We start from the raw sequence: 27,252 nt of genomic DNA on the forward strand, positions 1-27,252 counted from the left end.
ATGGCTTAGGATATGCCTACGGCATTGTCAGGCTATCACTTCCTTATGTCCGGTCGTGATGGTCAAGCGGATTAAGGCGTCCCTGTACATACCAGTTGTGGGAGTATGGGTTCGAGTCACTTCTGGGGTGTGAGTTTTCAGTTGTATATAGTCTTGGGGACCATTCAGGCTTGTTTGCATTTGTGTTCCTCACGTGTGCCCCAAAGAATGAGGTGATTTGATAAAATGCTATGCCCAAGATTACCATCCGAGTGCCGGCGGGGAAGTGGTTCATATAGCCTCGGCTATCACTTCCTTATGTCCGGTCGTGATGGTCAAGCTGATTAAGGCGTCCCTGTACATACCAGTTGTGGGAGTATGGGTTCGAGTCACTTCTGGGGTGTGAGTTTTCAGTTGTATATAGTCCTGGGGACCATTCAGGCTTGTTTGCATTTGTGTTCCTCACGTGTGCCCCAAAGAACGAGGTGATTTGATAAAATGCTATGCCCAAGATTACCATCCGAGTGCCGGCGGGGAAGTGGTTCATATAGCCTCGGCTATCACTTCCTTATGTCCGGTCGTGATGGTCAAGCGGATTAAGGCGTCCCTGTACATACCAGTTGTGGGAGTATGGGTTCGAGTCACTTCTGGGGTGTGAGTTTTCAGTTGTATATAGTCCTGGGGACCATTCAGGCTTGTTTGCATTTGTGTTCCTCACGTGTGCCCCAAAGAATGAGGTGATTTGATAAAATGCTATGCCCAAGATTACCATCCGAGTGCCGGCGGGGAAGTGGTTCATATAGCCTCGGCTATCACTTCCTTATGTCCGGTCGTGATGGTCAAGCGGATTAAGGCGTCCCTGTACATACCAGTTGTGGGAGTATGGGTTCGAGTCACTTCTGGGGTGTGAGTTTTCAGTTGTATATAGTCCTGGGGACCATTCAGGCTTGTTTGCATATATATATATATATATATATATATATGTCGTACCTAGTAGCCAGAACGCACTTCTCAGCCTACTATTCAAGGCCCGATTTGCCTAATAAGCTAAGTTTTCATGAATTAATTGTTTTTCGAGAACCTAACCTACCTAACCTAACCTAACCTAACTTTTTCGGCTACCTAACCTAACCTAACCTATAAAGATAGGTTAGGTTAGGTTAGGTAGGGTTGGTTAGGTTCGGTCATATATCTACATTAATTTTAACTCCAATAAAAAAAAATTGACCTCATACATAATGAAATGGGTAGCTTTATCATTTCATAAGAAAAAAATTAGAAAAAATATATTAATTCAGGAAAACTTGGCTTATTAGGCAAATCGGGCCTTGAATAGTAGGCCAAAAAGTGAGTTCTGGCTACTAGGTACGACATATATATATATATATATATATATATATATATATATATATATATATATATATATATATATATATATATATATGTATATATATATATATATATGTCGTACCTAGTAGCCAGAACTCACTTCTCAGCCTACTATTCAAGGCCCGATTTGCCTAATAAGCCAAGTTTTCCTGAATTAATATATTTACTATATTTTTTTTCTTATGAAATGATAAAGCAACCCTTTTCTCTATGTATGAGGTCAATTTTTTTTTATTGGAGTTAAAATTAACGTAGATATATGACCGAACCTAACCAACCCTACCTAACCTAACCTAACCTATATTTATAGGTAAAGTTAGGTTAGGTAGCCAAAAAAAGCTAGGTTAGGTTAGGTTAGGTAGGTTAGGTAGACGAAAAAACATTAATTCATGAAAACTTGGCTTATTAGGCAAATCGGGCCTTGAATAGTAGGCTGAGAAGTGCGTTCTGGCTATTAGGTACGACATATATATATATATATATATATATATATATATATATATATATATATATATATATATATATATATATATATATATGTCGTACCTAATAGCCAGAACGCACTTCTCAGCCTACTATTCAAGGCCCGATTTGCCTAATAAGCCAAGTTTTCATGAATTAATGTTTTTTCGTCTACCTAACCTACCTAACCTAACCTAACCTAGCTTTTTTTGGCTACCTAACCTAACCTTACCTATATATATATGTTAGGTTAGGTTAGGTAGGGTTGGTTAGGTTCGGTCATATATCTACGTTAATTTTAACTCCAATAAAAAAAAAATGACCTCATACATAGTGAAAAGGGTAGCTTTATCATTTCATAAGAAAAAAATTATAGTAAATATATTAATTCAGGAAAACTTGGCTTATTAGGCAAATCGGGCCTTGAAATGTAGGCTGAGAAGTGAGTTCTGGCTACTAGGTACGACATATATATATATATATATATATATATATATATATATATATATATATATATATATATATATATATATATATATATATATATATATATATATATATATATATATGTCGTACCTAGTAGCCAGAACGCACTTCTCTGCCTACTATGCAAGGCCCGATTTGCCTAATAAGCCAAGTTTTCCTGAATAAATTTTTTTTGTGATATAGTGATACATTGTGAGTAATGTGATATAGTGATACATTGTCAGTAATGTGATATAGTGATACATTGTGAGTAATGTGATACAGTGATACATTGAGTAGTGTGATATAGCGATACATAGTAAGGTGATACAGTAATACATTGTGAGTAATGTGATATAGTGATACATTGTCAGTAATGTGATATAGTGATACATAGTGTTATGATCCCTGGTAGCTGAGAAACGAGTCTACCTTGAGAGATATTCTGCATGACCTGACCTAAATAAGAGGTCAAAGATTTATAGACTTGGAGATACATACGTAAAATAATTGGGTATGGTTGACAGACAGTTTAAGAGTATGGTCAGTGATCAAGAATATAAGTAAATGACTTGACATGAGATGTGGAGAGTTTGCTGGAAGTGTGAGGCTCGCTTCTGGTGGGTTTTGACCCCTACTTGAGCACCAGACATCGTGAGGGGAAGCCGCGCTCCGTGTGAGCTCCTGTTATAGAGGAACCCCCTAGTTGATATACCTTCAAGAGGAAGGAAGTGTGCAGATGTTTCAACTGTAGGATCAAGCTGGGAACGTAGTGGTCTCAAGTCCTGGACGGCAGGAGGAGTTGTGAAGCTGCCCAAAGACATTTTCGTGGGCCATGGAACGCCCTGCAGGAGACTATTTTGTGGTAAGCACAATTTTTGCCAGTTTAATGATTTCCTATAGTTGATCGTGTGCCCAGCGATCGTAGCAAGTGTCTATTGATATGTTAGGCATATTTAGATAAGGCAGAAGGCCTAAATAAGCGAGTAAAGATGGAGGAACAGCCTGGAGGGCGGAGCGACGTCCATCTCCTCTGAGCTCTGGTGGGTGACTGAGGGAGCCCAGATCCTGGCGGAATAGTTGCCCCACCTCGGCAGACAGAGGAACCGCTCAGAGGGAGGCGGAGGATGGATTCGCCCTAGATGGGGGAGTCCACACTCACAGCATGTAGAAAGCTGAGAGATGATGGGTGGAAACATTAATGGTGTGTGGTTTAATTTGTTTGTGTTTATAGGGAAACATTTTTATTAGCATGTCGATGGGTTGCAGGTTTGTCTGGGGAAGGAGTTGCTGAGAACTTCGAGGCCAGCAGAGAGGGAGTAGTTGATGAGACTCCAAGGTTGTGGAAAGTACTGAGCTCAGTGAGGAGCAGGACCTCAAGCTGTGAGAAGAGGGGTAGTGGAATGAAGTTTCACACGCTTTTGTGATACCAGTGGTGAAGTAGCATTGTTGTTCAAGGAAGACTTCTTGCAGTAGCAGCCGGGAGAGGAGTGGAGGACCCTGGTAGATAAACCCCGGAAGAACCTGAAGATGTCAGGGTAGTGAAGTTCCAGATGTGGAAAGGGAGTTCTTATTGACTCCCTGTAGGGAGTTGGTAGAGTGTTTGATTGTCATTAGCTTGCAAGACGCAGTAAAGGTGGGTGATTGTTTATCATTTTTGTACAAAGGAGTACTTATACTGAATTATAGAGTTATGACCATAGGATGGATTACCTGCAGAGACGTACATATGTTTTCTAGGACTGATAGGGTGATCGATTGATCATTGTTGTGTATCAAGGAATATTTATGCTGATATTTATGATATTGCAGTTATAGGCTGGTTTTCTTTGTGTGTGTATATATATATATATATATATATATATATATATATATATATATATATATATATATATATATATATATATATATATATATATATATATATATATATATATATATTATTAAATATGAACGAAAAAGCAAGGAATCAAGCCTTCACGATAAAATATCGCCAAGATCTGATTCGCGATCAGATATACAAGGCAGAAAATGAAATCAAAGACATCAAAACGCAACTACTTCAGGCCACAAACGAATGGAGAAATAGCAACATCGACGAAAGTCTCCGTACTCGCATTGAACAACACTTCGACATCCTCACAGATCGGCATCACCTCAGCACTGAAACAAGGATAATCAAGAAACTTACAACGTTATATGGAGGACCTATGGCAATTCCACGACCAAGAGATGGCTTCCTGAACCTTGCAGGAATCAACCTCACTGAGGACCAAGTCACTCTCCTAAATCTGGGTATAAACTGTCACGTTATGTCCAGACCGAGTGAGATGGCCCGGAAAGTGGAGTTGGAGATTCAGTTGGACGACATATTCGACCTCGAAGCACAAAAGAAGGTCACCACCAAAGATACCTTACAAGCAGAACTTATTGCGGAAGGAGGAAAGAATCGAGGCAACTACAGAAGCACCATACTGTCCCCCGAGCTCAAAGCGGCAGCTAAAAGCCTTCGTGAGAACAAGGAGATAGTGGTCAGGAGAGGCGAGAAGTCGCCAATATACGTCATTCTTAAAAAAGATGAATATCTGGCGAAAATGAACCTCATACTCTCTGACCAAACTAAATTACAAAGGGTAACGAAGGACACTACAGCCGAACTGAAAGCAAAGGTCAACAAATTGATCGAAACTGTGAACGCCAAAAAATCTGGACTCCACCTGCCAAAAATTATTGGGGAATATAAACATGGATATGCGTATGGAAATGTCAAGACACACAAGCCTGGAAACGCACTTCGACCAATCATTAGCCAGATACCCACACCCACGTACAGACTGGCGATTTCTGTGATTGTTTACTAGGATGACCGAAAAAGTAAGATTAATAATTCTAACAGGAATTTTCTCGATCTTTCTTACGTTTCTTTTCACTGTTGATGGTAAATAAAAAATCAGTTCTCCAAAATTCATTTTTATTTCTAGTCTGACGCGACACTTGAGCGCGTTTCGTAAAACTTATTACATTTTCAAAGACTTTAGTTTACACACACACACACACACACGTTGGGGGCCTCGTAGTCTGGTGGATAGCGCGCAAAACTCGTAATTCTGTGGCGCGGGTTCGATTCCCGCACGAGGCAGAAACAAATGGGCAAAGTTTCTTTCACCCTAAGTGCCCCTGTTACATGTCACCGAAAATCCGATGAAAAATGGAATATTTACGAAAAATTACGAAAAATACTACAACGTTCTGGCAACACTGTGGTCCAAACCGTTTAATGATATCTTGAAAAATAACGTAATTAGAGTCAAATTTCCCGCTGCAACTTTCGTGAATCTGGTCCTCGCGCCGTGAGTACGCCGCGGGGTATTGTATCTTACGTTGTAGATGTCTTATTTTTCGTAATAGCGTTGAAAATAACATGTTATGCATAAAATGAATATAAACTAACCATATGGCAACACAACATATGGTCTGACACGAGGGTGGTGCAGTCAGTGACTGCGTGTCTCTCATGGAGAGAGGATGTATGCTGACGCGCTCACACAATATCTCCCAGAACATGCTATTTTTGGATTTTTAGCTATTTGTACTGCAATATGACTTACCAAACGAACAAGAGAGAAGCATTGACAGCTAGATGCATGCGAGCTCTCCATACGAGCTGGCCGCAATGCGTAAATCACCACTCACGAGTGACCGCAGGTTGAGAAACTTTGAGAGCGCGCTACGCAACTCCAACTTTTAATACTAGATAAAATTTCACAGCCTTTATTTATTATTCTATTTACATGAAACTTGCACATTATATGTAGAAAATTCACCTCTATAAACGCATGTCATTATTCTTATCTACGTAGATTTATTGATTTTATAAATAATGATACACCTCATTTTGTACGTTTTTGGGAAACTTTTATAAAATCTGTATTATTGCACTAAATACATCTGGGATAATAATGTCACATGCAAATCTTTATTATATAGCAAGGTCATAGCTGAGTGTCTTATAAATGATTTTGGTTCACAATTGTGGGCTGTGAAATTTTTTGAACATGGTTGAAAAATTCGTCTTTTTTTTGTTTGTTTTTTTTTCTCCGTCTCTATTTAGGCTGAGATGCTGAAACTTGGCCTAGGTGCAGCACCTTTCACATGTATCAGGATAATAAATTATGAATGCCCTACAACAATTTTTTTAATCCGGGTGATATGGCCCCTTAACAAGGAAAAAGTACAAATTATTAACTGACAAAGTTTGTGCAGTTTAACCACAATACTGTACCTAAAACTCCATTTCATCAAGGGTGCGAGACAGCCTGACATTTTCATTTCTCTTGCGTTGACTTCTGCGAACAGCATCAGCAGATGTTTGAGATATGTTTGAAAACTGAAGGGGGGTTTGGGCTAAATGTGACCCACCGCCGCTTTCAGTAATTGGCAAATTTTTGGCATAAAAAGTTGGGATTTCAAAATGCGAATAGGTGCAGAGAGCCAGAATTTGGGTCCAAAATATGGCTCAGGTATCGAATTTGGGATGTTTGGGATATTTTGAAAACTGCAGGGGGGGTTTGAGCAAAATGTGACCCACCGCCGCTTTCAGTAATTGGCTGATTTTTTGTATAAAAATTCAGAACTTCAAACGGCGAATAGGTGCCGAGAGCCAGAATTTGGGTCCAAAATATGACTCAGGTGTCGAATTTGGGATGTTTGGGATATTTTGAAAACTGCAATGGGGTTTAGGCAAAATGTGACCCACCGCCGCTTTCAGTGATTGGCATATTTTTCATATAAAAAGTAGGATTTTCAAACTGCGAAAAGGTGCAGAGAGCCAGAATTTGGGTCCAAAATATTTCTCAGGTATCGAATTTGGGATGTTTATGATATTTTGAAAACCGCAGGGGGGTTTGGGCAAAATGTGACCAACCGCCTCTTTCAGTAATTGGCAGATTTTTTGTATAAAAAGCCGGGATTTCAAACTGCGAATAGGTGCAGAGAGCCAGAATTTGGGTCTAAAATATGGGTCAGGTACCGAATTTGGGATGTTTAGGATATTTGGAAAACTGCAGGAGGGTTTGGGCAAAATGTGACCCACCGCCGCTTTCAGTGATTGGCATATTTTTTATATAAAAAGTTGGAATTTCAAACTGCGAATAGGTGCAGAGAGCCAGAATTTGGGTCCAAAATATGGCTCAGGTATCGAATTTGGGTTGTTTGGGATATTTTGAAAACTGCAGGGGGGTTTGGGCAAAATGTGACCCACCGCCGCTTTCAGTAATTGGCTGATTTTTTTGTATAAAAAGTCAGAATTTCAAACGGCGAATAGGTGCCGAGAGCCAGAATTTGGGTCCAAAATATGGCTCAGGTATCGAATTTGGGATGTTTGGGATATTTTGAAAACCGCAGGGGGGTTTGGGCAAAATGTGACCCACCGCCTCATTTAGTAATTGGCAGATTTTTTGTATAAAAAGTCGAGATTTCAAACTGCGAATAGGTGCAGAGAGCCAGAATTTGGGTCCAAAATATAGCTCAGGTACCGAATTTGGGATGTTTAGGATATTTGGAAAACTGCAAGAGGGTTTGGGCAAAATGTGACCCACCGCCGCTTTCAGTAATTGGCTGATTTTTTGTATAAAAATTCAGAACTTCAAACGGCGAATAGGTGCCGAGAGCCAGAATTTGGGTCCAAAATATGGCTCAGGTATCGAATTTGAGATGTTTGGGATATTTTGAAAACTGAAGGGGGGTTTGGGCAAAATGTGACCCACCGCCGCTTTCAGTAATTGGCAGATTTTTTGCATAAAAAGTCGGGATTTCAAAATGCGAATAGGTGCAGAGAGCCAGAATTTGGGTCCAAAATATGGCTCAGGTATCGAATTTGGGATGTTTGGGATATTTTGAAAACTGCAGGGGGGTTTGGGCAAAATGTGACCCACCGCCGCTTTCAGTAATTGGCTGATTTTTTAGTATAAAAAGTCAGAATTTCAAACGGCGAATAGGTGCCGAGAGCCAGAATTTGGGTCCAAAATATGGCTCAGGTATCGAATTTGGGATGTTTGGGATATTTTGAAAACTGTAGGGGGGTTTGGGCAAAATGTGACCCACCACCGCTTTCAGTAATTGGCAGATTTTTTGTATAAAAATTTGGAATTTCAAACTGCGAATAGGTGCAGAGAGCCAGAATTTGGGTCCAAAATATGACTCAGGTATCGAATTTGGGATGTTTGGGATATTTTGAAAACTGCAATGGGGTTTAGGCAAAATGTGACCCACCGCCGCTTTCAGTGATTGGCATTTTTTTTATATAAAAAGTAGGAATTTCAAACTGCGAATAGGAGCAGATAGCCAGAATTTGGGTCCAAAATATGGCTCAGGTATCGAATTTGGGATGTTTGGGATATTTTGAAAACTGCAGGGGGGTTTGGGCAAAATGTGACCCACCGCCGCTTACAGTAATTGGCTGATTTTTTTGTATATAAAGTCAGAATTTCAAACGGCGAATAGGTGCCGAGAGCCAGAATTTGGGTCCAAAATATGGCTCAGGTATCGAATTTGGGATGTTTGGGATATTTTGAAAACTGAAGGGGGGGTTTGGGCAATATGTGACCCACCGCCTCTTTCAGTAATTGGCAGATTTTTTGTATAAAAAGTCGGGATTTCAAACTGCGAATAGGTGCAGAGAGCCAGAATTAGGGTCCAAAATATGGCTCAGGTACCGAATTTGGGATGTTTAGGATATTCGGAAAACTGCAGGGGGGTTTGGGCAAAATGTGACCCACCGCCGCTTTCAGTAATTTGCAGATTTTTTAAATAAAAAGTCGGGATTTCAATATGCGAATAGGTGCAGAGAGCCAGAATTTGGGTCCAAAATATTGCTCAGGTATCGAATATGGGATGTTTGGGATATTTTGAAAACTGAAGGGGGGTTTAGGCAAAATGTGACCCACCGCCGCTTTCAGTAATTGGCAGATTTTTTGTATAAAAAGTCGGAATTTCAAACTGCGAATAGGTGCAGAGAGCCAGAATTTGGGTCCAAAATATGGCGCAGGTATCGAATTTGGGATGTTTAGGATATTATGAAAACCGCAGGGGGGTTTGGCCAATATGTGACCCACCGCCTCTTTCAGTAATTGGCCGATTTTTTGTATAAAAAGTCGGGATTTCAAACTGCGAATAGGTGCAGAGAGCCAGAACTTGGGTCCAAAATATGACTCAGGTGTCGAATTTGGGATGTTTGGGATATTTTGAAAACTGCAATGGGGTTTAGGCAAAATGTGACCCACCGCCGCTTTCAGTTATTGGCAGATTTTTGGCATAAAAATTCGGGATTTCAAAATGCGAATAGGTGCAGAGAGCCAGAATTTGGGTCCAAAATATTTCTCAGGTATCGTATATGGGATGTTTAGGATATTTTGAAAACCGCAGGGGGGTTTGGGCAAAATGTGACCCACCTCCGCTTTCATTAATTGGCTGATTTTTTTGTATATAAAGTCAGAATTTCAAACGGCGAATAGGTGCAGAGAGCCAGAATTTGGGTCCAAAATATGGCTCAGGTATCGAATTTGGGATGTTTGGGATATTTTGAAAATTGAAGGGGGGTTTGGGCAATATGTGACCCACCGCCTCTTTCAGTAATTGGTAGATTTTTTGTATAAAAAGTCGGGATTTCAAACTGCGAATAGGTGCAGAGAGCCAGAATTAGGGTCCAAAATATGGCTCAGGTACCGAATTTGGGATGTTTAGGATATTTGGAAAACTGCAGGGGGGTTTGGGCAAAATGTGACCCACCGCCGCTTTCAGTAATTGGCTGATTTTTTGTATAAAAATTCAGAACTTCAAACGGCGAATAGGTGCCGAGAGCCAGAATTTGGGTCCAAAATATGGCTCAGGTATCGAATTTGAGATGTTTGGGATATTTGGAAAACTGCAGGGGGGTTTGGGCAAAATGTGACCCACCGCCGCTTTCAGTAATTGGCTGATTTTTTGTATAAAAATTCAGAACTTCAAACGGCGAATAGGTGCCGAGAGCCAGAATTTGGGTCCAAAATATGGCTCAGGTATCGAATTTGAGATGTTTGGGATATTTGGAAAACTGCAGGGGGGTTTGGGCAAAATGTGACCCACCGCCGCTTTCAGTAATTGGCTGATTTTTGGCATAAAAAGTCGGGATTTCAAAATGCGAATAGGTGCAGAGAGCCAGAATTTGGGTTAAAAATATGGCTCAGGTATCGAATTTGAGATGTTTGGGATATTTTGAAAACTGCAGGGGGGTTTGGGCAAAATGTGACCCACCGCCGCTTTCAGTAATTGGCAGATTTTTTGTATAAAAAGTCGGAATTTCAAACTGCGAATAGGTGCAGAGAGCCAGAATTTGGGTCCAAAATATGACTCAGGTGTCGAATTTGGGATGTTTGGGATATTTTGAAAACTGCAATGGGGTTTAGGCAAAATGTGACCCACCGCTGCTTTCAGTGATTGGCATATTTTTTATATAAAAGGTAGGAATTTCAAACTGCGAATAGGTGCAGAGAGCCAGAATTTAAGTCCAAAATATTTCTCAGGTATCGAAATTGGGATGTTAAGGTTATTTTGAAAACCGCAGGGGGGTTTGGGCAAAATGTGACCCACCGCCGCTTTCAGTAATTGGCTGATTTTTTTGTATAAAAAGTCAGAATTTCAAACGGCGAATAGGTGCCGAGAGCCAGAATTTGGGTCCAAAATATGGCTCAGGTATCGAATTTGGGATGTTTGTGATATTTTGAAAACTGAAGGGGGGTTTGGGCAAAATGTGACCCACCGCCTCTTTCAGTAATTGGCAGATTTTTTGTATAAAAAGTCGGGATTTCAAACTGCGAATAGGTGCAGAGAGCCAGAATTTGGGTCCAAAATATGGCTCAGGTACCGAATTTGGGATGTTTCGGATATTTGGAAAACTGCAGGGGGGTTTGGGCAAAATGTGACCCACCGCCGCTTTCAGTAATTGGCTGATTTATTGTATAAAAATTCAGAACTTCAAACGGCGAATAGGTGCCGAGAGCCAGAATTTGGGTCCAAAATATGGCTCAGGTATCGAATTTGAGATGTTTGGGATATTTTGAAAACTGAAGGGGGGTTTGGGCAAAATGTGACCCACCGCCGCTTTCAGTAATTGGCTAATTTTTTTGTATAAAAAGTCGGAATTTCAAACTGCGAATAGGTGCAGAAAGCCAGAAATTGGGTCCAAAATATGACTCAGGTGTCGAATTTGGGATGTTTGGGATATTTTGAAAACTGCAATGGGGTTTAGGCAAAATGTGACCCACCGCCGCTTTCAGTGATTGGCATATTTTTTATATAAAAAGTAGGATTTTCAAACTGCGAATAGGTGCGGAGAGCCAGAATTTGGGTCCAAAATATTTCTCAGGTATCGAATTTGGGATGTTTAGGATATTTTGAAAACCGCAGGGGGGTTTGGGCAAAATGTGACCCACGGCCGCTTTCAGTAATTGGCAGATTTTTTTTATAAAAAGTCGGGATTTCAAACTGGGAATACGTGCAGAGAGCCAGAATTTGGGTCCAAAATATGGCTCAGGTACCGAATTTGGGATGTTTAGGATATTTGGAAAACTGCAGGGGGGGTTTGGGCAAAATGTGACCCACCGCCGCTTTCAGTAATTGACTGATTTTTTGTATAAAAATTCAGAACTTCAAACGGCGAATAGGTGCCGATAGCCAGAATTTGGGTCCAAAATATGGCTCAGGTATCGAATTTGAGATGTTTGGGATATTTTGAAAACTGAAGGGTGGTTTGGGCAAAATGTGACCCACCGCCGCTTTCAGTAATTTGCAGATTTTTTGCATAAAAAGTCGGGATTTCAAAATGCGAATAGGTGCAGAGAGCCAGAATTTGGGTCCAAAATATGGCTCAGGTATCGAATATGGGATGTTTGGGATATTTTGAAAACTGCAGGGGGGTTTGGGCAAAATATGACCCACCGCCGCTTTCAGTAATTGGCAGATTTTTTGTATAAAAAGTCGGAATTTCAAACTGCGAATAGGTGCAGAGAGCCAGAATTTGGGTCCAAAATATGGCTCAGATATCGAATTTGGGATGTTTAGGATATTATGAAAACCGCAGGGGGGGTTTGGGCAAAATGTGACCCACCGCCGCTTTCAGTAATTGGCTGATTTTTTTGTATATAAAGTCAGAATTTCAAACGGCGAATAGGTGCCGATAGCCAGAATTTGGGTCCAAAATATGGCTCAGGTATCGAATTTGGGATGTTTGGGATATTTTGAAAACTGAAGGGGGGTTTGGGCAAAATGTGACCCACCGCCTCTTTCAGTAATTGGCAGATTTTTTGTATAAAAAGCCGGGATTTCAAACTGCGAATAGGTGCAGAGAGCCAGAATTTGGGTCCAAAATATGGGTCAGGTACCGAATTTGGGATGTTTAGGATATTTGGAAAACTGCAGGGGGGTTTGGGCAAAATGTGACCCACCGCCGCTTTCAGTAATTGGCAGATTTTTGGCATAAATATTCGGGATTTCAAAATGCGAATAGGTGCAGAGAACCAGAATTTGGGTCCAAAATATGGCTCAGGTATCGAATTTGGGATGTTTGGGATATTTTGAAAACTGCAGGGGGGTTTGGGCAAATTGTGACCCACCACCGCTTTCAGTAATTTGCAGATTTTTTAAATAAAAAGTCGGGATTTCAATATGCGAATAGGTGCAGAGAGCAAGAATTTGGGTCCAAAATATTGCTCAGGTATCGAATATGGGATGTTTGGGATATTTTGAAAACTGAAGGGGGGTGTGGGCAAAATGTGACCCACCGCCGCTTTCAGTAATTGGCAGATTTTTTGTATAAAAAGTCGGAATTTCAAACTGCGAATAGGTGCAGAGAGCCAGAATTTGGGTCCAAAATATGGCGCAGGTATCGAATTTGGGATGTTTAGGATATTATGAAAACCGCAGGGGGGTTTGGGCAAAATGTGACCCACCGCCGCTTTCAGTAATTGGCTGATTTTTTTGGATATAAAGTCAAAATTTAAAACGGCGAATAAGTGCCGAGAGCCAGAATTTGGGTCCAAAATATGGCTCAGGTATCGAATTTGGGATGTTTGGGATATTTTGAAAACTGAAGGGGGGTTTGGCCAATATGTGACCCACCGCCTCTTTCAGTAATTGGCAGATTTTTTGTATAAAAAGTCGGGATTTCAAACTGCGAATAGGTGCAGAGAGCCAGAATTAGGGTCCAAAATATGGCTCAGGTACCGAATTTGGGATGTTTAGGATATTCGGAAAACTGCAGGTGGGTTTGGGCAAAATGTGACCCACCGCCGATCTCAGTAATTGGCAGATTTTTTGTATAAAAAGTCGGAATTTCAAACTGCGAATAGGTGCAGAGAGCCAGAACTTGGGTCCAAAATATGACTCAGGTGTCGAATTTGGGATGTTTGGGATATTTTGAAAACTGCAATGGGGTTTAGGCAAAATGTGACCCACCGCCGCTTTCAGTTATTGGCAGATTTTTGGCATAAAAATTCGGGATTTCAAAATGCGAATAGGTGCAGAGAGCCAGAATTTGGGTCCAAAATATTTCTCAGGTATCGAATTTGGGATGTTTAGGATATTTTGAAAACCGCAGGGGGGTTTGGGCAAAATGTGACCCACCTCCGCTTTCATTAATTGGCTGATTTTTTTGTATATAAAGTCAGAATTTCAAGCGGCGAATAGGTGCAGAGAGCCAGAATTTGGGTCCAAAATATGGCTCAGGTATCGAATTTGGGATGTTTGGGATATTTTGAAAATTGAAGGGGGGTTTGGGCAATATGTGACCCACCGCCTCTTTCAGTAATTGGTAGATTTTTTGTATAAAAAGTCGGGATTTCAAACTGCGAATAGGTGCAGAGAGCCAGAATTAGGGTCCAAAATATGGCTCAGGTACCGAATTTGGGATGTTTAGGATATTTGGAAAACTGCAGGGGGGTTTGGGCAAAATGTGACCCACCGCCGCTTTCAGTAATTGGCTAATTTTTTGTATAAAAATTCAGAACTTCAAACGGCGAATAGGTGCCGAGAGCCAGAATTTGGGTCCAAAATATGGCTCAGGTATCGAATTTGAGATGTTTGGGATATTTGGAAAACTGCAGGGGGGTTTGGGCAAAATGTGACCCACCGCCGCTTTCAGTAATTGGCAGATTTTTGGCATAAAAAGTCGGGATTTCAAAATGCGAATAGGTGCAGAGAGCCAGAATTTGGGTTAAAAATATGGCTCAGGTATCGAATTTGAGATGTTTGGGATATTTTGAAAACTGCAGGGGGGTTTGGGCAAAATGTGACCCACCGCCGCTTTCAGTAATTGGCAGATTTTTTGTATAAAAAGTCGGAATTTCAAACTGCGAATAGGTGCAGAGAGCCAGAATTTGGGTCCAAAATATGACTCAGGTGTCGAATTTGGGATGTTTGGGATATTTTGAAAACTGCAATGGGGTTTAGGCAAAATGTGACCCACCGCTGCTTTCAGTGATTGGCATATTTTTTATATAAAAGGTAGGAATTTCAAACTGCGAATAGGTGCAGAGAGCCAGAATTTAAGTCCAAAATATTTCTCAGGTATCGAAATTGGGATGTTAAGGTTATTTTGAAAACCGCAGGGGGGTTTGGGCAAAATGTGACCCACCGCCGCTTTCAGTAATTGGCTGATTTTTTTGTATAAAAAGTCAGAATTTCAAACGGCGAATAGGTGCCGAGAGCCAGAATTTGGGTCCAAAATATGGCTCAGGTATCGAATTTGGGATGTTTGTGATATTTTGAAAACTGAAGGGGGGTTTGGGCAAAATGTGACCCACCGCCTCTTTCAGTAATTGGCAGATTTTTTGTATAAAAAGTCGGGATTTCAAACTGCGAATAGGTGCAGAGAGCCAGAATTTGGGTCCAAAATATGGCTCAGGTACCGAATTTGGGATGTTTCGGATATTTGGAAAACTGCAGGGGGGTTTGGGCAAAATGTGACCCACCGCCGCTTTCAGTAATTGGCTGATTTATTGTATAAAAATTCAGAACTTCAAACGGCGAATAGGTGCCGAGAGCCAGAATTTGGGTCCAAAATATGGCTCAGGTATCGAATTTGAGATGTTTGGGATATTTTGAAAACTGAAGGGGGGTTTGGGCAAAATGTGACCCACCGCCGCTTTCAGTAATTGGCTAATTTTTTTGTATAAAAAGTCGGAATTTCAAACTGCGAATAGGTGCAGAAAGCCAGAATTTGGGTCCAAAATATGACTCAGGTGTCGAATTTGGGATGTTTGGGATATTTTGAAAACTGCAATGGGGTTTAGGCAAAATGTGACCCACCGCCGCTTTCAGTGATTGGCATATTTTTTATATAAAAAGTAGGATTTTCAAACTGCGAATAGGTGCGGAGAGCCAGAATTTGGGTCCAAAATATTTCTCAGGTATCGAATTTGGGATGTTTAGGATATTTTGAAAACCGCAGGGGGGTTTGGGCAAAATGTGACCCACGGCCGCTTTCAGTAATTGGCAGATTTTTTTTATAAAAAGTCGGGATTTCAAACTGGGAATACGTGCAGAGAGCCAGAATTTGGGTCCAAAATATGGCTCAGGTACCGAATTTGGGATGTTTAGGATATTTGGAAAACTGCAGGAGGGTTTGGGCAAAATGTGACCCACCGCCGCTTTCAGTAATTGACTGATTTTTTGTATAAAAATTCAGAACTTCAAACGGCGAATAGGTGCCGATAGCCAGAATTTGGGTCCAAAATATGGCTCAGGTATCGAATTTGAGATGTTTGGGATATTTTGAAAACTGAAGGGTGGTTTGGGCAAAATGTGACCCACCGCCGCTTTCAGTAATTTGCAGATTTTTTGCATAAAAAGTCGGGATTTCAAAATGCGAATAGGTGCAGAGAGCCAGAATTTGGGTCCAAAATATGGCTCAGGTATCGAATATGGGATGTTTGGGATATTTTGAAAACTGCAGGGGGGTTTGGGCAAAATATGACCCACCGCCGCTTTCAGTAATTGGCAGATTTTTTGTATAAAAAGTCGGAATTTCAAACTGCGAATAGGTGCAGAGAGCCAGAATTTGGGTCCAAAATATGGCTCAGATATCGAATTTGGGATGTTTAGGATATTATGAAAACCGCAGGGGGGGTTTGGGCAAAATGTGACCCACCGCCGCTTTCAGTAATTGGCTGATTTTTTTGTATATAAAGTCAGAATTTCAAACGGCGAATAGGTGCCGAGAGCCAGAATTTGGGTCCAAAATATGGCTCAGGTATCGAATTTGGGATGTTTGGGATATTTTGAAAACTGAAGGGGGGTTTGGGCAAAATGTGACCCACCGCCTCTTTCAGTAATTGGCAGATTTTTTGTATAAAAAGCCGGGATTTCAAACTGCGAATAGGTGCAGAGAGCTAGAATTTGGGTCCAAAATATGGGTCAGGTACCGAATTTGGGATGTTTAGGATATTTGGAAAACTGCAGGGGGGTTTGGGCAAAATGTGACCCACCGCCGCTTTCAGTAATTGGCAGATTTTTGGCATAAATATTCGGGATTTCAAAATGCGAATAGGTGCAGAGAACCAGAATTTGGGTCCAAAATATGGCTCAGGTATCGAATTTGGGATGTTTGGGATATTTTGAAAACTGCAGGGCGGTTTGGGCAAATTGTGACCCACCACCGCTTTCAGTAATTGGCAGATTTTTTGTATAAAAATTTTGAATTTCAAACTGCAAATAGGTGCAGAGAGCCAGAATTTGGGTCCAAAATATGACTCAGGTGTCGAATTTGGGATGTTTGGGATATTTTGAAAACTGCAATGGAGTTTAGGCAAAATGTGACCCACCGCCGCTTTCAGTGATTGGCATATTTTTTATATAAAAAGTAGGAATTTCAAACTGCGAATAGGTGCAGAGAGCCAGAATTTGGGTCCAAAATATGGCTCAGGTATCGAATTTGGGATGTTTAGGATATTATGAAAACCGCAGGGGGGGTTTGGGCAAAATGTGACCCACCGCCGCTTTCAGTAATTGGCTGATTTTTTTGTATATAAAGTCAGAATTTCAAACGGCGAATAGGTGCAGAGAGCCAGAATTTAGGTCCAAAATATGACTCAGGTGTCGAATTTGGGATGTTTGGGATATTTTGAAAACACCAATGGGGTTTAGGCAAAATGTGACCCACCGCCGCTTTCAGTGATTGGCATATTTTTTATATAAAAAGTAGGAATTTCAAACTGCGAATAGGTGCAGAGAGCCAGAATTTGGGTCCAAAATATGGCTCAGGTATCGAATTTGGGATGTTTAGGATATTATGAAAACCGCAGGGGGGGTTTGGGCAAAATGTGACCCACCGCCGCTTATAGTAATTGGCTGATTTTTTTTGTATATAAAGTCAGAATTTCAAACGGCGAATAGGTGCCGAGAGCCAGAATTTGGGTCCAAAATATGGCTCAGGTATCGAATTTGGGATGTTTGGGATATTATGAAAACTGAAGGGGGGTTTGGGCAAAATGTGACCCACCGCCTCTTTCAGTAATTGGCAGATTTTTTGTATAAAAAGTCGTGATTTCAAACTGCGAATAGGTGCAGAGAGCCAGAATTTGGGTCCAAAATATGGCTCAGGTACCGAATTTGGGATGTTTGGGATATTTTGAAAACGGCAGGGGCGTTTGGGCAAAATGTGACCCACCGGTGCTTTCAGTAATTGGCAGATTTTTTGTATGAAAATTCGGAATTTCAAACTTCATATAGGTGCAGAGAGCCAGAATTTGGGTCCAAAATATGGCTCAGGAATCGAATGTGGGATGTTTGGGATATTTAGAAAACTGCAGGGGGGTTTGGGCAAAATGTGACCCACCGCCGGTTTCAGTAATTGGCATATTTTTGGTATAATAATTCGGAATTTCAAACTGCAAAAAGGTGCAGAAAGCCAGAATTTGGGTCCAAAATATAGCTCAGGTTTCGAATTTGGGATGTTTGGGATATTTTGTAAACTGCAGAGGGGTTTGGGCAAAATGTGACCCACCGCTGCTTTCAGTAATATGCACATTTTTGATATAAAAATTAGGAATTTCAAACTGCGAATAGGTGCAGAGAGCAAGAATTTGGGTCCAAAATATGGCTCACGTATCGAATTTGGGATGCTTAGAATATTTTGAAAACTGCAAGGTGGTTTGGGTAAAATGTGACCCACCGCCGCTTTCAGTAATTGGCAGATTTTTCGTATGAAAATTCGGAATTTCAAACTGCGAATATGTGCAGAGAGCCAGAATTTGGGTCCAAAATATGGCTCAGGTATCGAATTTGGGATGTTTGGGATATTTAGAAAACTGCACGGGGGTTTGGGCAAAATGTGACCCACCGCCGGTTTCAGTAATTGTCATATTTTTGGTATAATAAGTCGGAATTTCAAACTGCGAATAGGTGCAGAAAGCCAGAATTTGGGTTCAAAATATAGCTCAGGTATCGAATTTGGGATCTTTGGGATATTTTGAAAACTGCAGGGGGGCTTGGGCAAAATGTGACCCATCGCCGCTTTCAGTAATACGCATATTTTTTATATAAAAATTCGGAATTTCAAACTGGGAATAGGTGCAGAGAGCCAGAATTTGGGTCCAAAATATGGCTCAGGTATCGAATTTGGGATGTTTGGGATATTTTGAAAACTGCAGGGGGCTTGGGTCAAAATGTGACCCACTGCCACTTTCTGTAATATGCATATTTTTGGTATAAAAAGTCGGAATTTCAAAATGCGAATAGGTGCAGAGAGCAAGAATTTGGGTTCAAAATATGGCTCAGGTATCGAATTGGGGATGTTTGGGACATTTTGAAAATTGCAGGGGTGTTAGGGCTAAATGTGACCCACCGCTGCTTTCAGTAATATGCTTATTTTTGGTATAAAAAGTAGGAATTTCAAACTGCGAATAGGTGCAGAGAGCCAGAATTTGGGTCCAAAATATGGCTCAGGTATCGAATTTGGGATGTTTGGGATATTTTGAAAACTGCAATGGGGTTTGGGCAAAATGTGACCCACCGCCGCTCTCAGTAATTGGCTGATTTTTTTGTATATAAAGTCAGAATTTCAAACGGCGAATAGGTGCAGAGAGCCAGAATTTGGGTCCAAAATATGGCTCAGGTCTCGAATTTGGGATGTTTGGGATATTTTGAAAACTGCAATGGGGTTTGGGCAAAATGTGACCCACCGCCGATTTCAGTGATTGGCATATTTTTTGAGTAAAAAGTCGGAATTTCAAACTGCGAATAGGTGCAGAGAGCCAGAATTTGGGTCCAAAATATGGCTCAGGTATCGAATTTCGGATGTTTAGGATATTTTGAAAACTGAAGGGGGGTTTGGGCAAAATGTGACCCACTGCCGCTTTCAGTAATTGGCTGAATTTTTGTATAAAAATTCAGAACTTCAAACGGCGAATAGGTGCCGAGAGCCAGAATTTGGGTCAAAAATATGGCTCAGGTATCGAATTTGAGATGTTTGGGATAATTTGAAAACTGAAGGGGGATTTGGGCAAAATGTGACCCACCGCCGCTTTCAGTAATTTGCATATTTTTTACATAAAAAGTCGGGATTTCAAAATGCGAATAGGTGCAGAGAGCCAGAATTTGGGTCCAAAATATGGCTCATGTATCGAATTTGGGATGTTTGGGATATTTTGAAAACTGCAGGGGGGTTTGGGCAAAATGTGACCTACCGCTGCTTTCAGTAATTGGCTGGTTTTTTGTATAAAAAGTCGGAATTTCAAACTGCGAATAGGTGCAGAGAGCCAGAATTTGGGGCCAAAATATGGCTCAGGTATCGAATTTGGGATGTTTGGGATATTTTGAAAACTGCAGGGGGGGTTTGGGAAAAATGTGACCTACCGCCGCTTTCAGTAATTGGCAGTTTTTGGTATAAAAAGTCGGAATTTCAAACTGCGAATAGGTGCAGAGAGCCAGAATTTGGGGCCAAAATATGGCTCAGGTATCGAATTTGGGATGTTTGGGGTATTTAGAAAACTGCAGGGGGGGTTTGGGCAAAATGTGACCCACCGCCGCTATTAGTAATTGGCTGATTTTTTTTAACAAAATTCAGAATTTCAAACGGCGAATAGGTGCCGAGAGCCAGAATTTGGGTCCAAAATATGGCTCAGGTACCGAATTTGGGATATTTAGGATATTTGGAAAACTGCAGGGGGGTTTGGGCAAAATGTGACCCACCGCCGCTTTCAGTAATTGGCTGATTTTTTGTATAAAAATTCAGAACTTCAAACGGCGAATAGGTGCCGAGAGCCAGAATTTGGGTCCAAAATATGGCTCAGGTATCGAATTTGGGATGTTTGGGATATTTTGAAAACGGCAGGGGCGTTTGGGCAAAATGTGACCCACCGCAGCTTTCAGTGATTGGCATATTTTTTGTATAAAAAGTCGGAATTTCAAACTGCGAATAGGTGCAGAGAGCCAGAATTTGGGTCCAAAATATGGCTCAGGTATCGAATTTGGGATGTTTGGGATATTTTGAAAACTGCAATGGGGTTTGGGCAAAATGTGACCCACCGACGCTTTCAGTGATTGGCATATTTTTTGTATAAAAAGTCGGAATTTCTAACTGCGAATAGGTGCAGAGAGCCAGAATTTGGGTCCAAAATATGGCTCAGGTATCGAATTTGGGATGTTTGGGATATTTTGAAAACGGCAGGGGCGTTTGGGCAAAATGTGACCCACCGGTGCTTTCAGTAATTGGCAGATTTTTTGTATGAAAATTCGGAATTTCAAACTGCAAATAGGTGCAGAGAGCCAGAATTTGGGTCCAAAATATGGCTCAGGTATCGAATTTGGGATGTTTGTGATATTTTGAAAACTGCAGGGGGGGTTTGGGCAAAATGTGACCCACCGCCGGTTTCAGTAATTGGCATATTTTTGGTATAATAACTCGGAATTTCAAACTGCAAATAGGTGCAGAGAGCCAGAATTTGGGTCCAAAATATGGCTTAGATATCGAATTTGGGATGTTTGGGATATTTTGAGAACTGCAGGGTGGCTTGGGCAAAATGTGACCCACCGTTGCTTTCAGTAACATGCATATTTTTGGTATAAAAAGTCGGAATATCAAACTGGGAATAGGTGCAGAGAGCCAGAATTTGGGTCCAAAATATGGCTCAGGTTTCGAATTTGGGATGTTTGGGATATTTTGTAAACTGCAGAAGGGTTTGGGCAAAATGTGACCCACCGCTGCTTTCAGTAATATGCATATTTTTGGTATAAAAATTAGGAATTTCAAACTGCGAATAGGTGCAGAGAGCAAGAATTTGGGTCCAAAATATGGCTCACGTATCGAATTTGGGCTGCTTAGAATATTTTGAAAACTGCAAGGTGGTTTGGGCAAAATGTGACCCACCGACGCTTTCAGTAATTGGCAGATTTTTCGTATGAAAATTCGGAATTTCAAACTGCGAATATGTGCAGAGAGTCAGAATTTGGGTCCAAAATATGGCTCAGGTACCGAATTTGAGATGTTTGGGATATTTAGAAAACTGCACGGGGGTTTGGGCAAAATGTGACCCACCGCCGATTTCAGTAATTGTCATATTTTTGGTATAATAAATCGGAATTTCAAACTGCGAATAGGTGCAGAAAGCCAGAATTTGGGTACAAAATATGGCTCAGGTATCGAATTTGGGTTCTTTGGGATATTTTGAAAACTGCAGGGGGCTTGGGTCAAGATGTGACCCACTGCCACTTTCTGTAATATGCATATTTTTGGTATAAAAAGTCGGAATTTCAAAATGCGAATAGGTGCAGAGAGCAAGAATTTGGGTTCAAAATATGGCTCAGGTATCGAATTGGGGATGTTTGGGACATTTTGAAAATTGCAGGGGTGTAAGATCTAAATGTGACCCACCGCTGCTTTCAGTAATATGCTTATTTTTGGTATAAAAAGTAGGAATTTCAAACTGTGAATAGGTGCAAAGAGCCAGAATTTGGGTCCAAAATATGGCTCAGGTATCGAATTTGGGATGTTTGGGATATTGAGAAAACTGCAGGGGTGTTTGGGCAAAATGTGACCCACCGCCGCGTTCAGTAATTGGCAGATTTTTCGTATAATAAGTCGGAATTTCAAACTGCGAATAGGTGCAGCTTTCATGCATATTTTTGGTATAAAAATTCGGAATTTCAAACTGGGAATAGGTGCAGAGAGCCAGAATTTGGGTCCAAAATATGGCTCAGGTATCAAATTTGGGATGTTTGGGATATTTTGAAAACTGCAGAGGGGTTTGAGCAAAATGTGACCCACCGCTGCTTTCAGTAATATGCATATTTTTGGTATAAAAAGTAGGAATTTCAAACTGCGAATAGGTGCAGAGAGCCAGAAATTGGGTTCAAAATATGGCTCAGGTATCGAATTTGGGATGTTTGGGATATTTTGAAAACTGCAAGGGGGCTTGAGCAAAATGTGACCCACCGCTGCTTTCAGTAATATGCATATTTTTGGTATAAAAATTCGGAATTTCAAACTGCGAATAGGTGCAGAGAGCAAGAATTTGGGTCCAAAATATGGTTCAGGTATCGAATTTGGGATGTTTAGGATATTTTGAAAACTGAAGGGGGGTTTGGGCAAAATGTGACCCACCGTTGGGCAGTTTTTGGTATAAAAAGTCGGAATTTCAAACTGCGAATAGGTGCAGAGAGCCAGAATTTGGGGCCAAAATATGGCTCAGGTATCGAATTTGGGATGTTTGGGGTATTTAGAAAACTGCAGGGGGGGTTTGGGCAAAATGTGACCCACCGCCGCTTTTAGTAATTGGCTGATTTTTTTTTAAAAATTCAGAATTTCAAACGGCGAATAGGTGCCGAGAGCCAGAATTTGGGTCCAAAATATGGCTCAGGTACCGAATTTGGGATGTTTAGGATATTTGGAAAACTGCAGGGGGGTTTGGGCAAAATGTGACCCACCGCCGCTTTCAGTAATTGGCTGATTTTTTGTATAAAAATTCAGAACTTCAAACGGCGAATAGGTGCCGAGAGCCAGAATTTGGGTCCAAAATATGGCTCAGGTATCGAATTTGGGATGTTTGGGATATTTTGAAAACGGCAGGGGCGTTTGGGCAAAATGTGACCCACCGCAGCTTTCAGTGATTGGCATATTTTTTGTATAAAAAGTCGGAATTTCAAACTGCGAATAGGTGCAGAGAGCCAGAATTTGGGTCCAAAATATGGCTCAGGTATCGAATTTGGGATGTTTGGGATATTTTGAAAACTGCAATGGGGTTTGGGCAAAATGTGACCCACCGCCGCTTTCAGTGATTGGCATATTTTTTGTATAAAAAGTCGGAATTTCTAACTGCGAATAGGTGCAGAGAGCCAGAATTTGGGTCCAAAATATGGCTCAGGTATCGAATTTGGGATGTTTGGGATATTTTGAAAACGGCAGGGGCGTTTGGGCAAAATGTGACCCACCGGTGCTTTCAGTAATTGGCAGATTTTTTGTATGAAAATTCGGAATTTCAAACTGCAAATAGGTGCAGAGAGCCAGAATTTGGGTCCAAAATATGGCTCAGGTATCGAATTTGGGATGTTTGGGATATTTAGAAAACTGCAGGGGGGTTTGGGCAAAATGTGACCCACCGCCGGTTTCAGTAATTGGCATATTTTTGGTATAATAACTCGGAATTTCATACTGCAAATAGGTGCAGAGAGCCAGAATTTGGGTCCAAAATATGGCTTAGATATCGAATTTGGGATTTTTGGGATATTTGGAAAACTGCAGAGGGGCTTGGGCAAAATGTGACCCACCGCCGCTTTCAGTAATATGCATATTTTTGGTATAAAAAGTCGGAATATCAAACTGGGAATAGGTGCAGAGAGCCAGAATTTGGGTCCAAAATATGGCTCAGGTTTCAAATTTGGGATGTTTGGAATATTTTGTAAACTGCAGAGGGGTTTGGCCAAAATGTGACCCACCGCTGCTTTCAGTAATATGCATATTTTTGGTATAAAAATTAGGAATTTCAAACTGCGAATAGGTGCAGAGAGCAAGAATTTGGGTCCAAAATATGGCTCACGTATCGAATTTGGGATGCTTAGAATATTTTGAAAACTGCAAGGTGGTTTGGGTAAAATGTGACCCACCGCCGCTTTCAGTAATTGGCAGATTTTTCGTATAATAAGTCGGAATTTCAAACTGCGAATAGGTGCAGAAAGCCAGAATTTGGGTACAAAATATGGCTCAGGTATCGAATTTGGGTTCTTTGGGATATTTTGAAAACTGCAGGGGGGGCTTGGGCAAAATGTGACCCATCGCCGTTTTCAGTAATATGCATATTTTTGATATAAAAATTCATAATTTCAAACTGGGAATAGGTGCAGAGAGCCAGAATTTGGGTCCAAAATATGGCTCAGGTATCGAATTTGGGATGTTTGTGATTTTTTGAAAACTGCAGGGGGCTTGGGTCAAGATGTGACCCACTGCCACTTTCTGTAATATGCATATTTTTGGTATAAAAAGTCGGAATTTCAAAATGCGAATAGGTGCAGAGAGCAAGAATTTGGGTTCAAAATATGGCTCAGGTATCGAATTGGGGATGTTTGGGACATTTTGAAAATTGCAGGGGTGTTAGATCTAAATGTGACCCACCGCTGCTTTCAGTAATATGCTTATTTTTGGTATAAAAAGTAGGAATTTCAAACTGTGAATAGGTGCAAAGAGCCAGAATTTGGGTCCAAAATATGGCTCAGGTATCGAATTTGGGATGTTTAGAATATTTTGAAAAATGCAGGGTGGTTTGGGCAAAATGTGACCCACCGCCGCTTTCAGTAATTGGCAGATTTTTCGTATGAAAATTCGGAATGTCAAACTGCGAATAGGTGCAGAGAGCCAGAATTTGGGTCCAAAATATGGCTCAGGTATCGAATTTGGGATGTTTGGGATATTGAGAAAACTGCAGGGGTGTTTGGGCAAAATGTGACCCACCGCCGCGTTCAGTAATTGGCAGATTTTTTGTATAATAAGTCGGAATTTCAAACTGCAAATAGGTGCAGAGAGCCAGAATTTCGGTCCAAAATATAGCTCAGGTATCGAATTAGCGATGTTTGGGATATTTTGAAAACTGCAGGGGGGCCTGGGCAAAATGTGACTCACCGCAGCTTTCAGTAATATGCATGTTTTTGGTATAAAAAGTCGGAATTTCAAACTGGGAATAGGTGCAGAGAGCCAGAATTTGGGTCCAAAATATGGCTCAGGTATCAAATTTAGGATGTTTGGGATATTTTGAAAACTGCAGGGGGGTTTGGGCAAAATGTGACCCACCGCTGCTTTCAGTAATATGCATATTTTTGGTATAAAAATTAGGAATTTCAAACTGCGAATAGGTGCAGAGAGCCAGAAATTGGGTTCAAAATATGGCTCAGGTATCGTATTTGGGATGTTTGGGATATTTTGAAAACTGCAAGGGGGCTTGAGCAAAATGTGACCCACTGCTGCTTTCAGTAATATGCATATTTTTGGTATAAAAAGTAGGAATTTCAAACTACGAATAGGTGCAGAGAGCCAGAATTTGGGTCCAAAATATGGCTCAAGTATCGAATTTGGGATGTTTAGAATATTTTGAAAACTGCTGGGTGGTTTGGCAAAATGTGACCCAACGCCGCTTTCAGTAATTGGCAGATTTTTCGTATGAAAATAAGGAATTTCAAACTGCGAATAGGTGCAGAGAGCCAGAATTTGGGTCCAAAATATAGCTCAGGTATCGAATTAGGGATGTTTAGGATATTTTGAAAACTGCAGGGGGGCTGGGCAAAATGTGACTCACCGCCGCTTTCAGTAATATGCATATTTTTGGTAAAAAAATTCGGAATTTCAAACTGGGAATAGGTGCAGAGAGCAAGAATTTTGGTCCAAAATATGGCTCAGGTATCGAATTTGGGATGTTTGGGAGATTTTGAAAACTGCAGGGGGGTTTAGGCAAAATGTGACCCACAGCTGCTTTCAGTAATATGCATCATTTTGTCATAAAAAGTAGGATTTTTAAACTGCGAATAGGTGCAGAGAGCCAAAAATTGGGTGCAAAATATGGTTCAGGTATCGAATTTGGGATGTTTGGGATATTTTGAAAACTGCAGGGGGGCTTGGGCAAAATGTGACCCACGGCCGCTTTCAGTAATATGCATATTTTTGGTATAAAAATTCGGAATTTCAAAATGTGAATAGGTGCAGAGAGCCAGAATTTGGGTCCAAAATATGGCTCAGGTATTGAATTTGGGATGTTTGGGATATTTTGAAAACTGCAGGGGGGTTTGGGTAAAATGTGACCCACTGTTGGATATTTCCAACACCGAATACAACACTGTTGTATTCTCATTACTTATTACTAACTCTACTAATTATTGTAGTAAGTAAAATTAACACCACGTAGAATTCTCATGTACTAGTAATTTCATCTGTGCAGTAGGCTAGAATTCTCACGTCATCCGACGCCAGTATTGCGTCAGATTTCCTTACAATAAACACATTATATCCAATGTATTTGAGAATTAAATTCGATTCTCTATAACTAAGGCATTCTGTATGATAATTAATTGCAGATGATTTGACCTCCAACTAAAAGCCGAATAGAGCGTTGGAGTCATAGCGATTATCTAGTAATAAAAGTTAACGTCATGAGTGAATGCCATGGGGAGACATTAATTCCTCTCCCTTATATATTTCCTATCTCTAAATTGGCAAATAATAATATTTCCCTCCTCTAAATAATAAACCCGTCCAGTCTTCAACGTTTCAAGCGTAAATGCGAGAAATATTAATGTTCGTGACAATAATTTGTTTAATGAACGCGGGACGCGGCGTGGGTTGAGGAGGTTTGCCAGTGCGCGTGTGGAGAAGCTCTGAGGTAGACCTGCTCATACTGTACTCACGAGGTGACGCCACTGTGAGGCGTGAATAACCTTGCAGATAATATCTTT

General features: G+C 40.9%; 1 protein-coding gene across 1 annotated transcript in view; it reads right to left on the bottom strand.

The window, feature by feature from the left end:
- LOC138358229 (uncharacterized) overlaps positions 1 to 3,119 on the bottom strand; it is a 70,349-nt gene extending 67,230 nt beyond the window's left edge. The window contains exon 1 of the mRNA XM_069315870.1: positions 3,011 to 3,119. Coding sequence (XP_069171971.1) covers positions 3,011 to 3,119 — 109 coding nt within the window. The remainder of the gene's footprint in view (positions 1 to 3,010) is intronic.
- Positions 3,120 to 27,252: the final 24,133 nt, after the last annotated feature.

Source organism: Procambarus clarkii, chromosome 7, assembly GCF_040958095.1.
Source record: "Procambarus clarkii isolate CNS0578487 chromosome 7, FALCON_Pclarkii_2.0, whole genome shotgun sequence".
Lineage (NCBI taxonomy): Eukaryota > Metazoa > Arthropoda > Malacostraca > Decapoda > Cambaridae > Procambarus > Procambarus clarkii.